Source organism: Solanum tuberosum, unplaced genomic scaffold (genome assembly GCF_000226075.1).
Source record: "Solanum tuberosum cultivar DM 1-3 516 R44 unplaced genomic scaffold, SolTub_3.0 scf00445, whole genome shotgun sequence".
Lineage (NCBI taxonomy): Eukaryota > Viridiplantae > Streptophyta > Magnoliopsida > Solanales > Solanaceae > Solanum > Solanum tuberosum.
The window spans coordinates 371,129-386,988 of NW_006239374.1; the positions used below are offsets into that span (position 1 = coordinate 371,129).

Below are 15,860 nucleotides of genomic sequence, written 5' to 3' on the forward strand. Positions count from 1 at the left end.
AGCTCTTGATGCTAACTTAGCCATTTTTAGAATAATGTGTATAAATTAATTCATAGGACAAATGTTTGTTTTTCAATGTAACATCATCCCTGAGGATAAAGATTATACTTTTAATGCGTATTGGATTTCCAAAGGAAGAGAAAAAGTCTATAATAAAAATGTTTCCCCTTAACCGGTAGTGTTTGTTGTACATGCAAATCTAAGATGTCAAAATATATGAAGATAACTTCATTTAAATGTGTGACCCCACGATTAATGGAATAGATGAAAATAATAAAAATCGAGATTCAAATCCTAACAAAAATAAAATATACTAGATTTTTATTATAAAAGGTCGATTAAAATCCGAAGACAACTATCATGATGGGCAAGACAAAATGAGGAGAGAGTTCCTTGTCATAAGGCCATCCTCGATCTCAAAAACTATTTTCCTTTCCCATCCCTTTCCCATCGTCGAGCCTTTCGCTTAATAATTGGGGAAGTACTCTCTTATCTGAACTTTTATGAGCATTCGACCTTAGTAATTTTGGGGGTGAGGTGGCGGAGGTGCTCAACATAGTCTCAAACATGTGTAAAGCGCTTCGTTAGTAAAATTATTCGATATTTGTGTTTAAGATAACAAATATATAGTATTTGTTGTACATGTAAATCTGATATGAAAATCTATGAAAGTGATTCTTTTAAAAACTAGTGAGTTGGACTTCTTGCATTGGTCCCAGAAAGTACTCAATAAGACAAATTTGAAGGCTGAGGAAACCTAGACGAGGGCTGTCAAAGACAATAACAACTCATGTACACCAACAAGAAACTTTACTACTTTCTTGTATTGGCTTATATTGGCTTAGGTACCACAAGAAATAAAACTACTCAAACAATTAAAAAAAAATTACTCATTCATCACAACTTACAATGAGTATGTACCTTACTATATATCTAGTTGTACATAATAATGAGATTCCATAGGGAAGTTTTTGTCCTAGCTCTTTTTTTTTTAAAAAAAAATATGGGCAAATCGAACTTCACGGTAAAAGTTAAGTACCCAATCAAGTAAAGATTTTTTCATGTTTGATATCTATATTGAGAGTCACGATTAATCTGAACAATGAAGTCCTAAAGTAATCTAGGTTAGCATTGCATAAAACTCTCCATAATAGAACTTTCTACCCTCGAAACATCTAATTGAGGATGGAAAATCATATCTATCCGACCACAACACTCCATAGTCATTCCAAAAGGATGTTAAGACTCCAATCTACCAAACAAGTAAAGTTTGACAAAGAAACTCACCAATTTGACCAAGAAATGAGTAAATCAATGCAAGAAAACTTACAACAACAAAACGCCAAATATTTCACTTTGCTTTAAAAAGTCCTCCAAAATCTACTAAGTACATCAAAAAAACAAAATTAAACTAAATATTTTTCACATGATGTCTATTTTTGTTATGTAGGTGATGGGGTTATTAAACCCTCATTGTTGTTAATGCCAATATTATTATTGTACCTGCAAAGCACCTTGCACTTGACCACATTGTCATAGACATAGAACCCTGGTGTGACCATGATCCTAACCATGTTAGGGACCAACTTCTTAGCCTTGTCTGCACCCATATCCTCCATGTAAATTGAGTCAAATTTCATCTCTTTATCCACTCTGAAAATAGGCAAAGTTGGGTGTAATGAGTTGGCCAATAAGTGCACTAACCATACTGCTTTTGATGCACCAAAAAAGGCTTGCAAAAGTGGTTCAGGCCAAGCACGGTTCCATCCTAACATAGCAACAATTTCACTCATTTTCCTATCACAAAACTTGCTGAATTCTTCACTATAAAATCTTGTCCCTTTGCTTAAAACTTCCTCCCATGTTAAGTCCTTTAATCGATTGTACAAACCGAAATTCGATTCACAACGATCAATGGGGTTCAAGATTTGGTTACAAGAACTCTTTTGATATCCAATAGATTCAAAATCATCATAAAAAGCTTTGTTTAACAAGGCTTCAAGATACACAAGCAAGCCTCTGGGGTTTCTTGATATTGAAATCTTGATTTCATATGGTTGCAGTAGTAACGCAATTCGATCATAAACTTTGCTACCAATCTGTCTAAGCTGAAGAGTCATCGATCGACTTAAAATCCTAACAGATGATCTTGCCTCAGAGACCATAACCAAGAAATGCTCAATCACTTTATCCTCTTCACCAAATTTCACTCTTTGAACCAAACTCAAAGGAGATTTGTTAGTCATAACATTGTTACTACAAACTTCAAGACCAGACTTCAAATTATGACAGTAAATTTCAAGTTTGTTTAGCTTTTTCTCAAGCTCAACCATAGAAAATTTCAATCTTGATGCTTCTAAAACAGCCTCATCTCTTTTCCTAGTAGCTTGAATAAGCTTATGTGAAACCTCAGCTAATGCAATTTTCCATTGTTCCTCTCTTGTTGACACTCCACCAACAACAGAAGACTCAACTTCTGATGATGATAATGATAATCTTGGACTTTTTTTAACAAGATTAGACAGAACAGATTTGAATATACCACCATGTGGACTATTTACAGAATTACCCTTGTTGTCTAATGGAACCACAGTGATTTTCTCCCTATTGCTTGGCCTGCACTTGTTACACAAAACTCCTTTATCATCATTTTCTTGCCTCTTTTTGTTACACACTTTGCCTTTATTCTCTGTTTCAGAGTGTAAAGGTGTAGGATGGTGTCTGTATTCAGCTTCACTTGGAGTTGTTTCTGCTCTAAAACTGCTTCTCCCTTGTGAATAATCTTCTTCTTCATTCCCTTCTTCAATCTACAATCAAAAAACACAAACCAAAAAACATAAAAATTCAATCTTTTTGAGAAGAAAGACACCTAAACAGAGTTTGTTTCAATACCCATAAGAGAAAACAAGGGTAAAAGTAAACTTACAGGAGTAAAAGGAGAAGATGAATTAGCCATGGAAATTGAATTAAACCAAAAGGGTATTGAGTATTTACCAAAAAGATTGTTTCTTTATGTTGAAAATCTTAAAGAGTGGTGAAAAAACTTAAAAACATCATAAATCAAGAATCAATGAGCAAAAATCAAGAATTTGCTTGAATACCCAAAAGAGAAATGGTGAACTTACAGGAGTGAAAAGAGGAGGATGACGAGGAGAAGTGGAGGATTTTGAGGAGGAAGAAGAAGAATTAGCCATGGAAATTGAAGTTAACTGAAAAGGGTGTTTGAGTATATAAGAAAAAGATTAATTCTTTTTTGTTGAGAAAAAAACTCAAAATGTGTTTTTTCGTCGGCTTGTAATCATGGTTTTGAATGAATCACAGAACAGATTTGCAGGTTCTTTTTTCTGAAATCTGAAATTATATTTCAGCTTCTTCTAACCTATAACCCCCAACCGCTGGCGCTAAACGGTGTGGTATAGTGAATGAGGTTGTTATTTTTTTAATCAGTATCGGATTTAAATTTTGAATATGAAAAAATAATTGGTAAGGAGTGTTTTTTCGAATAAAGTCCTATATGATGTGAATTTGAAATAGTATACTATATCGAATTAATAAAAAATGTGGTACAGTAGATGAGATTGTTACTCCTTTAATTAGTCTGGAGTTTAAACATTAGACATGAAAAGTCGTTGATAGGGAGCGCTCTTCCGAATGAGACTAATATTGTACCGAAAAATAAGAGTATACTATATCGAACTTTAAGTGATGCAATTCGAAATAGTGACTCTAATACTGTACCGAACATCGAGTGAAAAATTTTAAAAATTTTTTTTTAAAAAAAAAACACCCCCAACCCACCTCGTGGAGAAATCAGAAGAATCAGAACTTACCAGGTCAGAATTATGAAGTTTACGCGCTATGAAGTGTTTTAGGGGTTAACTATGGTCTACTATTACGTGACACATGGGTTCGTGAGTTACACGTATTGATGTTGAGTTTGGGTCTTCTTTATGACTTAATGAGTCAAGTGTCAAATGTAGTTTATTTCCATTTAATACTTTTTCTTAATCCTCCGTTTCTAAAAAAGAAAAGAAAATAATGGAAAAAAATTAAAGTGATTTTTTTGTTTATTTATCTGTTTTGAAGTCTCCATTAATTAAGACTTACATTTAATATAATAGCCAATTTTCCATTTCTGGAATATTATTAAATGTATAATTCTTTTTAAAAAAATTATATATATATCTTGTAATTCTATGAACATTTTTTAGACTATAATTTGAAGATCTCTAAAGGGGAAAAAGGTTAAATTATAATTTAAATTTTTTAAAGTTATTGTAAATATTTGACGCAAATCTAATATTATCTAAAACGAATTTTTTTTAAGGATTATATTTGTACAACATATAAAATAGGAATAAAATTTAATAGTGACTTAAAAGAACAACACTTGCGTAAATTAATTAATTATTTTACACTGTATGTTAAAAGAAAAATCATTTTTAACAAGGTTTCAAATTGAAACTCCAGCTAAGAATAAAAAAAGAATTTTATCTAATTTCTGATCTCATTGCCATTTTTGGTAGTCTCTCATTCTTATTTGGACATCATTTAAATGGAGATAATTTAACATTCAAATTTTGCTTATTAGAACTTGCAATTTTATACGTATAGAATAGGTAAATATGTTAAATTAACCATAGGAAAAGATTGAAAAAATGGTTATAAATCATCTAGCGTGTCACAATTTACAATTATAAACATGAAGTAGGGAAATGAATCACTCAATATTGATTTGTTTGATTATTTTTGTAATTACGTTTTTAGAACTTAGTTAAGATATATACAGGCTCACAAAAATAGAGATTTCTTCCCTAATATAATTGAAAAATATTCATATTGTAATAAATCTATTATAAACTAAAAAACTTCAAAAAAAATTTTAAAAAAATAATCTATATTTGCAACATTGATGAGTAGGTCCATATCCTTGTCTAGAATAATTAAATAAGGACAGTGATCTCCCAAAAAATGGTCGATATTTTTTTTGGATTTGTCTTTTAACCAGCTAGGCATTATATGGTTATTTGTTAAATTTCCACCATACCTATTTATACTTTAGCCTGTTTGGTCAAATGGATTTTATCTTTTTCCTTTAAAACAGCCAAAAAATTCACAAAAATCTTTTGAGTTCCAAGAAGGAAAATATAACATGATATAATAAATTATAAAACTAAATGAAGCCAAATAAAAACAAGAAAAACATCATGTGTAAATTCTTTTTCTTTTGATAAAATTAGTAAAACTCTATGTATTGTCCTTTCGTCATGATTTTGAAAATTCAAAGTTTCACAATTTGTCATTTTTCTAATGTCACTGCCGTATAATGTCGACCATATCATGTACTACAATTTATTTTTCCTTTCCCGGTAGGTACGCTACTAAAAAAAAAATGAAAATAGATTTTTAAAATTGAACGATTGATTTTTGGGAAATGCCAACCTCAAATGGGGATAACGGTTTCGTTTTGAAAAATATCGACAACCTTTAAACGTAGGTTTATTAATAACATAATTATAAAATACATTATTTGAAAATCATGACCTCATGTCTTTATTGTGTTACGATACGTTTCTATTACCAGACTATGAATATTTATTGGTTTAAGATTTTAGTTCTTTTATTTATACTCTTCAAATCTTTTCGCATGAGGGACATTTTTGTAAATTTTCTAAAGAAACCAATCTCTAGAGATCGATTAGAATTTTTTCAATTTTTCGGTAATAAAAATGACTTCTAGAAGTTGATTTTATTAAAAAAAAATATTCTTAAAATTACTTGGTCAAAAATCGACATCGAGAAGTCTATTGTTTCAAAAGAAGAAGAAAAAATTGGGGTAGCGGAAGGAGTAACAAGGGAGGAAATTATAAGGTGGAGAATAACCCTCACCAACAATATAAATATTTAAATAGTCAACCAATTGAACTACTAAAATTTCCGTTTGATTTTTATTTTTTTTGGAGTTCAATTTTTGTTGTTTTATATTTATATTTGGTCCTAATTTAACTCGAATTACGTTATAAAGTCTCATATTTTGAAGTAAAACTTTACCTAACTAAAGGTGATATGATATTCAAATTTTAAAATCGAGATCGATAAAAAATATTTTGAAGTAAAACTTTACCAAACAAAGGTGATATCATATTCAAAATTTTAAATCGAGATCGATAACAAATAAAGAAATATTTAAACTTCACCACCCTATGTTGATATTATGTACACACCATTTTGCAATATGTAAATGAAGACCAAATTAAAGATAGTAATTAATGACACAATATCTTTTTCATTCTGCATTTACTACCACCAGATCGTACACCTAACAACCACTTTCTTGCATAATTCTCCCTCTTTTAATTTTATTTTTATGAAATCCTTTTCTATTAAAAGAAATTAATAATGAAAGATTGTTCTATTTAAAATCCTTAAGAGATCGTTTGATTTGGGAAATAAATTAAGTATCTCAAAATTATAATATGGAGACTAAATATTTAATAGATATCCTTATTTAAAAAGGTTAAAAAGACCTCTCTATGTTTATTCGTTTACTATAAAGATTTTTACCATGTTGTTATCAAATTTTATAAAAATATCCCTCAATCGAAGAAACCGCCCACATTCACTCAAAATGTTCGATTCAATTAAATTATTTATCACATCCTTTTGATTCGACCTGATCCAAGTAATTAATTAATATAACTCATGCAAAACAACACCTAAATATAATCACGAATATTCAATACTTCTAATATGAAGACATACAAAAATTTATCAAACTTTCAATAAATATTACAATTTGAATCAATACTACATATTTTAAAGATAAAACTCATATTATGCTGAAATTATCATCACTTGTAAGGAGAGAAATAGTTCACATTCCTAGACCGTTTAATTACAATCATAAAATAAGCAGGAAAAAAAGTTGTGGAAAATTAAATGTTTTCATCTAAATACAATCATAAAATATGCAGGAAAGAAGTCATGGAAAATTAAATGTTTCATTTAATTACGTATATTCTTGATTTGCATGAGAATCATAAAGGCAAAAGAATGAAGTACCCATAAAGAGTGAAATTAAATTAATAGTGTGAATGCAAAATAGAACCATTTGGAGAAGGACTTCAATCCCACCCTGCATTAGCGGAATTTATGGTCCAGCAAATAATAATTAAAAAAAAAAGACATGAGTTTTAGAATATGTGGTTCTATTAAAAAAAATGTTCTTCTAACTGATCGAGTCTGGATAACAAATGAATAGACTAAGTTAAATTAGGACATGTCAAAATTTAAGTTAAAGTCTCAAATATTTGAAGATAGATATTTTTTGATAACAATCATTTTATTTTTACTATAGTGAGTTTATTTGGTATGAATTCAAGCATCGCTAAAAGGTCCCTCGTAGAAGTGGTCACCAACAGGCTAAAATCATCTCAAAGCTAAAATGAGAAAGTAGAGTTTTGCATTTTTCAACCATAAGGTTGGCTATTCATTAGAGTTCCATCCTAAATTTTACTTAATGTGTTATATATATATATATATATATATATATATATACTCCAAAATCAAATTGTGTACCATTCTATTTGCAATCTCGGCTACTTCTAGCATCTATATGAGTTCGTTGACCATTTGCATTAGTCGACCTAATAAACTTCAAACACCAGATGACTAATTAAATCAAAGAAAACATTCATATGTATCATTTTGTTAATAATAACTTTTGTAAATAAGTGTTTTACTTCCATTAGTGAATCTACCTGTTACGAATCCACGTTAATCGAGCTAATTGACTTCAAAAACCATATGGTTAAACCAAACGAAACGTTCATATGTGTTTCATTTTGGAATTCTTTCATACAAACTATAGCACTAGTTAATACACATTCATATAATTCATTTATTTATATAAAATAAATTATAATTGTGTTATCCTGAACAATTTGCACACTTTGATTAGTTTCACAAAATATCTTTCATTTTCTACCAACAACAAATCAAGTAACTTTATTCACCAAAATTGAGATAAATGGCAATAAATCATCTTAGGACCTTGTGTTACCACTCCATCGATGATCACTAGGTCACACTGTCGATGATAGTAACATTCATATAATAATCTTTTCTCATGAAAATATTAGCTTTAAGTTACCTTTGTTCTGATGATGAATCTACACAATTTTTTCAAGAGCTGAAAAAAGCAAAATCTAGACTGAAATGTGTCATTCTCTAACATTAAAGAATGGTAGGTATGTGTGTTGGTGGTGGTATTAAATATGAAAATGAATAGTAATAGTAATAGTAGTAGTATTAACTCTCCTCATCTACCATCCATTAAATTTCATAGGCAAAGATGGACACATATCATTAATCAAACATCTTACATATACAGAAGCAAAGAAGAAATAGGGCATGTGAAAGTAATAAATGATACACAATGGGAAAATAGATCCAGCAGTCATTGTGCACTATGTTTTGTTATGTGATTGTGATTGTCATGTGGTCCATTTTTTATTTTATATTTTTATATTTTTAATAGGCGCTGACTATTTCCAGAAGATCACGGGTATCTGTTTTTTTTCTTTTTAAAAATATTTAAAAAAAAACTGTAACAAAATTGACAATAAATAGTTTACAGATATTTGAGCAAGAGTTATGATCCTAATTTCGACATTAATTGCTTAAGAAACTCTCGTGTACGTATTTCATTGGTAGGAGTGGACACACATGGAATGAATCGGAGTCACACAAACACCACTTTATAAGAAAATGCGTTGAACAAAAGTGACGTAAATTAGACATAATTGAAAAACGTTTTAATACTTAAAAGATTATCCGTGAAGGAGAAATGTATCAAAGTGATATTTGTTAAAACTGGTGTGTGGTGGTGGTGGGGGAATGTGGTGAGTTTTTTTTTTTTTTGCTGATTTTTCCTTTTTGAGACAACTGTGTAGTAAATGTCCTTTTAAAATTTTTTAATTTTATTTTAAAAATCACTTGCAATGTATGGTCATTTTGGATCATGTTTTAAAGATCTTTTTTTGAGCAAACTAAAAAATATCATACCATAATTTATAAGTTGTGAGTTATTGCAAATGTTAAGCGACAATTTAATGTTTCTTCTATAAAATTCGACATTATCCATAAGAATAATTTCTCAAGAGCGATATTTGCATAACCGTTCAAAATAAGAATACAACCAACAACAACAACAACATACCCAGTAAAATCTCACTAAGTAGGGTCTGGAAAGGGTAGAGTATACACAGACACCTTACCACTACCTCGTGGAGGTAGAAAGACTATTTCAAAGACAATATAAGAATACAGCCATTCATCTATAAAGGGATATTTGGTGTAAACCAGTCCAAAATACATATTGGTAATTTTTTAAATGGTTACATGATATACCCATAAAGTTGTTGGACTTGATCTTTGGTCTTTATAGCAAGAAGATTGGGCTTTATATTTCAGAAGCCCAGCCCATTCTAACACTTTTGCTGACACGTACTAGAACATTCCTCGCGAAACCGTCAGTTAATTAACAAAAATCCGATATCCGTAAATCTATATTTTTCATCCGAATATCCAGAAGAAAAAAAAATCCTTCTGCTCCGATTCAATCTTCGTAAAATTCTAGTTTTTACAGGTAATGTTTCTTCAATTTTCTCTGATCAGGTTTGATTTGCTTGTATTTACTGTAAAAAAAGATTTTTTTTGGTTTAATTTGAGGATCGATGATAGTTTCTATTGTTGGAACCCTAATTTATGGTTTGTATGGTTGGTGATTTTCTGTTATTGAAGTGTGAGATGAAATGTTCTTTAAATTTTGAGATGATCGTGGCGATTAGATGAACCGGTTTATGCTTGTAAATGATAAATTAACTATCTTTTGGTTTTGTTGGTAATAGAAATGCAGCGTTTGATTGATTTACTCAAACAATTTTCTCCATAACTTTCTTTATGTTATCTGTTAAATTGCAAGATCTGTTGTTATCTTAATGTTTATATTATTGGGTAGGGTTCGTTGGATAAGAATCTATACTAGCAAGGAGGAAGTAACCACTTTATTTTTTGGTGGTGGGGTTAGGTACGCTGTGCGTTGTATGAAAAAAGAGAGAATTTTGGTATACAATGTATTGGTGGTTGGACTTTTCATTCTCAAGTTAACGTTTTCCGTATTTGTTTGTTGTTAGCAATTTACTAGAGGTTTGGTTGAAGTTACTCCCTTGGTCCATTTTTATTTGTTCAGTATTGATTTGACACACTTCTTAAGGAGCAATAATAAAATGACAATTTTACTATATTATCCTTTGAATATAATAAATATAATGTCTTGAAAATGCATTGGAGAAATGGTTATAGTTAAATATAATGTTTTGGGAAATGCATTGGAGAAGTGGTTATAGTTAATGATAAGGGTAAATTATGAACCAAGTACTTAATCATCTCTTGACATTCATTTTTAGTATAGTGGATAAACAAAGATGGATGGAGGGAGTAGTAATTCTCCCCTAAGATATTGGGACAAATGATATATTCTTAATTGGTGAGACCAACTAGGAAGTTGAACTCACCTCAAGGTCCTCAACTAAAATAAGACAGATTAGTTCCCGTTGGTGTGTCTAGCTTCCGGTAGGAAGAATGAAAGGAGAAGTGAGAGTGAACGGTAGTGTTGTGCAAAATGCTAAATGCAAACAACTCAAGTAACTAGGTTTTGTATTTCTATCTTTTAGAAGACTTGTTAAATTGATCAGAAGTAACATAAATTGAAGTAGGGTTGTTGGAGTTTGGAGCAATATAAAAATGATGTGGAATAAGATCATCCCATCCACAAGATGAATTTCATTAGAACAATATATGTTAAGACAAATGAACAATCATATAAGATCAAACAAGACTAGAGGGGATCACATTAGAAGTGGGAGAATTAACACATAAAAGGATAGAATGGGAGAAAAAGCCTCTTCTACAAGTAAATGAGATCGAAAATATGAAGAGGACAAGGTAAACCTACAACTTCTAGGAAGCAACACAAATTTAGTGGAATAAGACTACAATCAAAGCTATCCGGAAGGGTGGTCGAGTTGGTTGAGCAGGGAATCTCCAAATGGGAGGTTTCAAGTTTGAAACGCATGGCATGTTTTCTTAGTCGAGTTCGTCGCTCATGGCTTACCTAGTGTGGTTTACCTCTCAGGTGTGATTTGTGGGCTATGGGCACTCCATGATCTTAATGTGCTTTATTACTATTTTATATTGTTACCATGTTGTAAAACTTCTTAATTTGGATTTGGCTGACTTTTTTACTTTTAAGCATAAAATATTACTCTCCCCATATCAATTAATGTGACACATTTTCTTTTTTAGACTATCCTGTTGTTTTTCTATAATTAGGAATAACTTTAATTTATAATTCTCCTTTTTCCTTTAATGAAATAATATATAGTCATACAAATGACTAAGGTTTGTTTTAGACCTTCTCCTTCAATTTTTCTTCTTTTTTGTTGTCAAATTTTTTGAAACTAGACGCCGAGTTTCTCTAACTCCTTGTTCTATTATCTAAATCATGTGGTGATTTAGAGGCATATGAAGTTTCTCTTACAATCTTGCTCTTTGTTCTATTATCTAAATCATTTGGTGATTTAGATGCATATGAAGAAAGAAATAGTTTAGTCTATGATTATTTAAATCTTATCAAGAATTTAAATTTACAAAATAAAATGCATCTTACCTTAAAGGACAACATGAAAACCATACTGAAACCTCATTGTGTTGGTCTTTTTAGATTCTTATATTGTTGTGAGTCAATACTTTAACATAAGGCTTTGTCTATGTATGTGAAAAAAATTCGGCCACTTCATATTAGTCTGTTACATAATGTGTGAAGTATTTATAAATACTTATGTCATCATTGAGTGCATTTAGAATATGAAAATTCACCGAGTGCAATTATAGAGGATATTATTAGAAGTTTTTTTTCTTTGCTCCAAGTTATTATAATTTTTTTTCCCGATTCATTTGTTTTATTAACTGAAAAGACGAATAACTGAACCGAAGTCCCAAGTTGCTATTTATAAGGTAAAGAAATAGGTTAAATATTTGATCAATTTAATCAACACGTCTGTTTTAAAGGCAATATGTCTTGGATCCGCCTCTGATTGTCCGCTTATATCAGGTTCTAAAAGGATGACTGAAATATAGAATCTTTGGTTTTTGAGACACCCAATTTGCCTAAGAAGGGTAACTACTCAGCAGTACTGGTCCCAAACTAAGCCTGAATGTAGCAGATTATGTAGCGTTGACCACAATTGTGAGATTAAGGCGCCGAAGATTTGTTGATCGACTAATTGGTGGGGAAGGGCTTCAGTCTTGCTAGCTTGTGTCATAGTATTTACCCTTAAGAAGGATCAACCCCTTATAATGGTCGCTTCTTACCACTGTACTCCCCAACTTTTATCCAATTTTTTAATATCTTTTTGATTTGAAAAGACAGAAAATCAGTTGGAAGATTGTTTTCACTTGGATATGCAAAGCTACTATTGGTGAGATAGAAATGAAACACTAGTTAAAAGATTTGCATGCATAGTGAGTTTACATGCAAGTATGTCTGCTTAATGTAGCAGCATACACTCTGTTACAATAGTCAAATAGCTGATTTATGTTTGAGCTTCAATGTACAAAGTAGCAAGGGATAGATGATATAACTATATGGAGGGGAAGACAAATGGAGATTAGGGAACAAGATTCATCAAAGTTTACTCCGGGTCACAGTTCCAAGTAATTTTGGTTCCGAGAGAAAGAAGACTTATATAGCTTTCACTTTCTTATTATTTTACAGTGGATTACATACTTTCTTGCTTCCATACAGTTGAAATGCTTGCTTGACTTGTTTGGGTTCAAACTCGTATCACCAGACTTTTTTCACCTTGTTTGCTTCCACCACTGTGCATGAAGATATTGTTGTTTATATAATACATTTTACTGAGTGAAGCGATCTTTGGTTAATTTTCAGGCCAAAAGTTGAAAATGCAGGGAGGCAGAGACCCCTTTTCCAATTTTGGTAATCCTTTTGGTAGTTTTGGTGGTTTTGGCGGATTTGGAGGTCAGAGGAGTTTATTACCTGGTTTTTTTGGAGGCAGAGACCCGTTTGATGATCCCTTCTTCACAAATCCATTTGGAAGCATGTTTGGATCGACCCCTTTTGGTCCTCGCGGAGTTCCATTCATGGACTCGCACATGACTGGATTTCTGGAACAACAGTCTTCTGTCCCTTTCCAACAGTTTTCTGTCCCTTTCCAACAGCCTTCTGTCCCCTTCCAACAACCTTCTGTCCCCTTCCAGCAGCCTAGGTCTAGGGGTCCTGTTATTGAGGAGTTGGACTCTGATGATGAGAAAGAGGAAAATGATATTCCGAAAGAGAAGAAACAGAACACGAGAAAGCATGCTAGGTCAAGAACTGACCCTTTTATTGAATATCCAGATGATGAAGCAGGAGGTGAGCATAGTTCCGTTATAATTATGTGTGTATAGTTTAACTTCATTTCCAGGGTTATAAGGTCTTTTGCTTGTATAGATATTGATTGAAGAATGATATATTGCTTATAGCAGAGAGAAGGAGTAAACAAATGGTATTCCAGAATGATTTCCAGAGAGCAAATACTGTTCAACAGCCTCAAGTTCGTAGCTTTAGCTTTCAGAGTTCCACCGTGTCCTATGGTGGTGCAAATGGCACCTATTACACTTCTTCCAAAACCAGGAGGAGCGGAAGTGATGGAGTAAGTGATTTTGATTATAGCACTTAATAGGGGACTATAGAGCTCGGGTTTGCTATGGCCTTGCCATATCTTTCATTGTTTGTTTGTATTTGCAGCTGACTTTCGATGAAAGTAAAGAAGCCAATTCCGCTACTGGGGAAGCAAGTCACAGGGTTTCAAGGGGAATACATAATAAGGTATGTTCTTCTCGCTGACAGTTAAGGTGGAACTACCTATTTATTTTCTTGATTTCTCAAGACCTTCCTCTTTTTTTCTATGCTTTAAATGACTTGATGGAAATTTGATAATATAGGGTCATTCTTTGTCGCGGAAACTCGATTCAGATGGAAGGGTGGACACCATGCAGACATTGCACAACCTTAATGAAAGTAAGTGATTGCTCAACGAGATTCCTCATTTGTTGGTTCCTGTGAACTGCTTCTGAATAATTGGTGTCTTTTGGTAGATGAACTTGATGGATTTGAAGAAACCTGGAAAGGAAAAGCTAGAAATCAGCTACCTGGCCTGTATGATGGATTTAATTTACAAGGTGAAACTGGTAAGTATATCAGGATATGCATGTATATCATTCTGTTTACTCTCCTAACTTTTAAACTCGTCGCTATGCAAGTATGTCCTATACCATCCATTTGTGTAAAACATCTTTAAAACAGTGTTTTTTTGGGGGGTGGGGTAAAATTCTGTAGGTTGGTGTTATGTTCCCCCTACTTTTTTGTTTTTCCATGGAGATAATTGAATATCATCTACTAGTGGAGAATAGGTTTTAGACTTGTTAGAGAACGTCAAATATTGTTATTAATTATTATAATTATAATTATTATTGTTATATGTAAACAGACGCACATTTTTTTTACACTAGCATTTTTTCTTAGTGGGATTTATATAGCTGATCTAGACTTGTTTGGAACCGAGACTTAGTTGTTGTTTAAATGTCCAACTACTTCTCTCTTTTTCTTTTTCCTTGTTCACATTTTTGGGGGGATTTGGTTGATAGTGTGTCTGATATTTTTGGTTTTGGATGACGAGAATTCTTTTTCTTTTCCATAAAGATAATTGAATATCAAACCAGCTCTCCTTTATCTTTTGTGCACATTGTGATAGAAATTGCATGATATAGCGACGGGTGTGATATTTTTGGTCTTGGAAAACTGGAGTCCTTTTCTTTTCCATAGAGATAGTTGTATTGGTGGATATGGATATGATATATGCAAACCAGTAACTGCCAGATGGTTGAGTTTCTTTTCAATTTGTGTTATATTAGCCCCTCCGCACATTTGCGTGTTTCATTATTCTAATGTCTCAACTTCTTTGTTCTAGGGTCTGGGAGCAGTGTCCATAATGGTGCAAAAAGGGGTGGATGGGCACTTCCTTCGACGGAGAGCGCACATCATTCAGGGAACCTCGGATCAGGTGTAGGTAATGCTGCTGGCCCTTCCCATCCAATGCATTCACAGAGGCCAAAAACAGATGCTGGGAATGTGAGGAGTTCTTCAAAGGGCACCACTGCTAATAATATGGAGCGAGCTAAGAAACGTTGAAGCATCTGTCGCAAAAGTCATTTGCTGCTTCACAATGTGTAGTCATGAATAGTAGCTGCTCTAGCATCTTGTTATTCTGCTTTTCTTTTGCAGAAAGCAGGCACATCTATGCCCTTATCCTTCCTGCTTGCCACCGTTGAATAATCGTTGTAGCAAATTTGTGTAGCTGTTGTGTTGTGTGGCCGCTCCCGCTCCTTTAACTGGGTGGTATGAGAGAGAATGGTCTGGGATGTTTGAACAGTCGCATAATATTACTAGTACCTTATAATTTTGGTTAGTTGAATATGTTTTGCAGGGTATTCTGCGTCTTGCACGTTTGATTATAGAATTGCGAGGCATCTGCATGCTTTATTCTGTGAAAATGATGTATAAGGAGAAGTTGAGTCTTCTGGATGAATACTTGCACACAAATAGACTTCCAGTATATCAACTTCCAAACAACTAAAAAAAGGCTATTATACGTTTATTAAGTAGATTGATCGTTTTTTCTCTTAAATATATTTTTCTTCGTCAGTGTTTTAAAAGTATAATAGAAAACAATAATCAA

General features: G+C 32.2%; 2 protein-coding genes across 3 annotated transcripts; one reads left to right on the top strand and one right to left on the bottom strand.

The window, feature by feature from the left end:
* Positions 1 to 1,326: 1,326 nt before the first annotated feature.
* Positions 1,327 to 3,391, bottom strand: LOC102578950 (IRK-interacting protein). 2 transcript variants are annotated; one of them, XM_006363667.2, is made up of 2 exons: positions 3,126 to 3,391; positions 1,327 to 2,807 (listed from the first exon to the last, which is right to left on the bottom strand). In XM_006363667.2, exons 1-2 carry the CDS (start codon positions 3,192 to 3,194, stop codon positions 1,443 to 1,445), a joined length of 1,434 nt encoding a protein of 477 aa, XP_006363729.1. In that variant the 5' UTR covers positions 3,195 to 3,391; the 3' UTR covers positions 1,327 to 1,442. The 2 variants fall into 2 exon arrangements, with proteins under 2 accessions (XP_006363729.1, XP_006363730.1); XM_006363668.2 differs by lacking the exon at positions 3,126 to 3,391 and adding an exon at positions 2,927 to 3,119.
* A 6,162-nt stretch (positions 3,392 to 9,553) lies between these two features.
* LOC102579508 (uncharacterized) lies at positions 9,554 to 15,710 on the top strand. The gene is made up of 7 exons (XM_015303573.1): positions 9,554 to 9,649; positions 13,013 to 13,495; positions 13,609 to 13,775; positions 13,871 to 13,951; positions 14,068 to 14,143; positions 14,221 to 14,313; positions 15,093 to 15,710. Exons 2-7 carry the CDS (start codon positions 13,027 to 13,029, stop codon positions 15,311 to 15,313), a joined length of 1,107 nt encoding a protein of 368 aa, XP_015159059.1. The 5' UTR covers positions 9,554 to 9,649; positions 13,013 to 13,026; the 3' UTR covers positions 15,314 to 15,710.
* The last annotated feature ends 150 nt before the right edge of the window (positions 15,711 to 15,860 follow it).

Excerpts from the sequence above, each read along its gene's own strand:
- LOC102579508 (XM_015303573.1), top strand. The coding sequence starts at position 13,027 with ATGCAGGGAGGCAGAGACCCCTTTTCCAATTTTGGTAATCCTTTTGGT. Across the intron at positions 13,776-13,870 it reads GGAGGAGCGGAAGTGATGGA|CTGACTTTCGATGAAAGTAA; the intron begins GTAAGTGATTTT and ends TTGTATTTGCAG. Across the intron at positions 14,144-14,220 it reads ATTGCACAACCTTAATGAAA|ATGAACTTGATGGATTTGAA; the intron begins GTAAGTGATTGC and ends GTCTTTTGGTAG.
- LOC102578950 (XM_006363667.2), bottom strand. The coding sequence starts at position 3,194 with ATGGCTAATTCTTCTTCTTCCTCCTCAAAATCCTCCACTTCTCCTCGT. Across the intron at positions 2,808-3,125 it reads ATCCTCCTCTTTTCACTCCT|ATTGAAGAAGGGAATGAAGA; the intron begins GTAAGTTCACCA and ends TTTTGATTGTAG.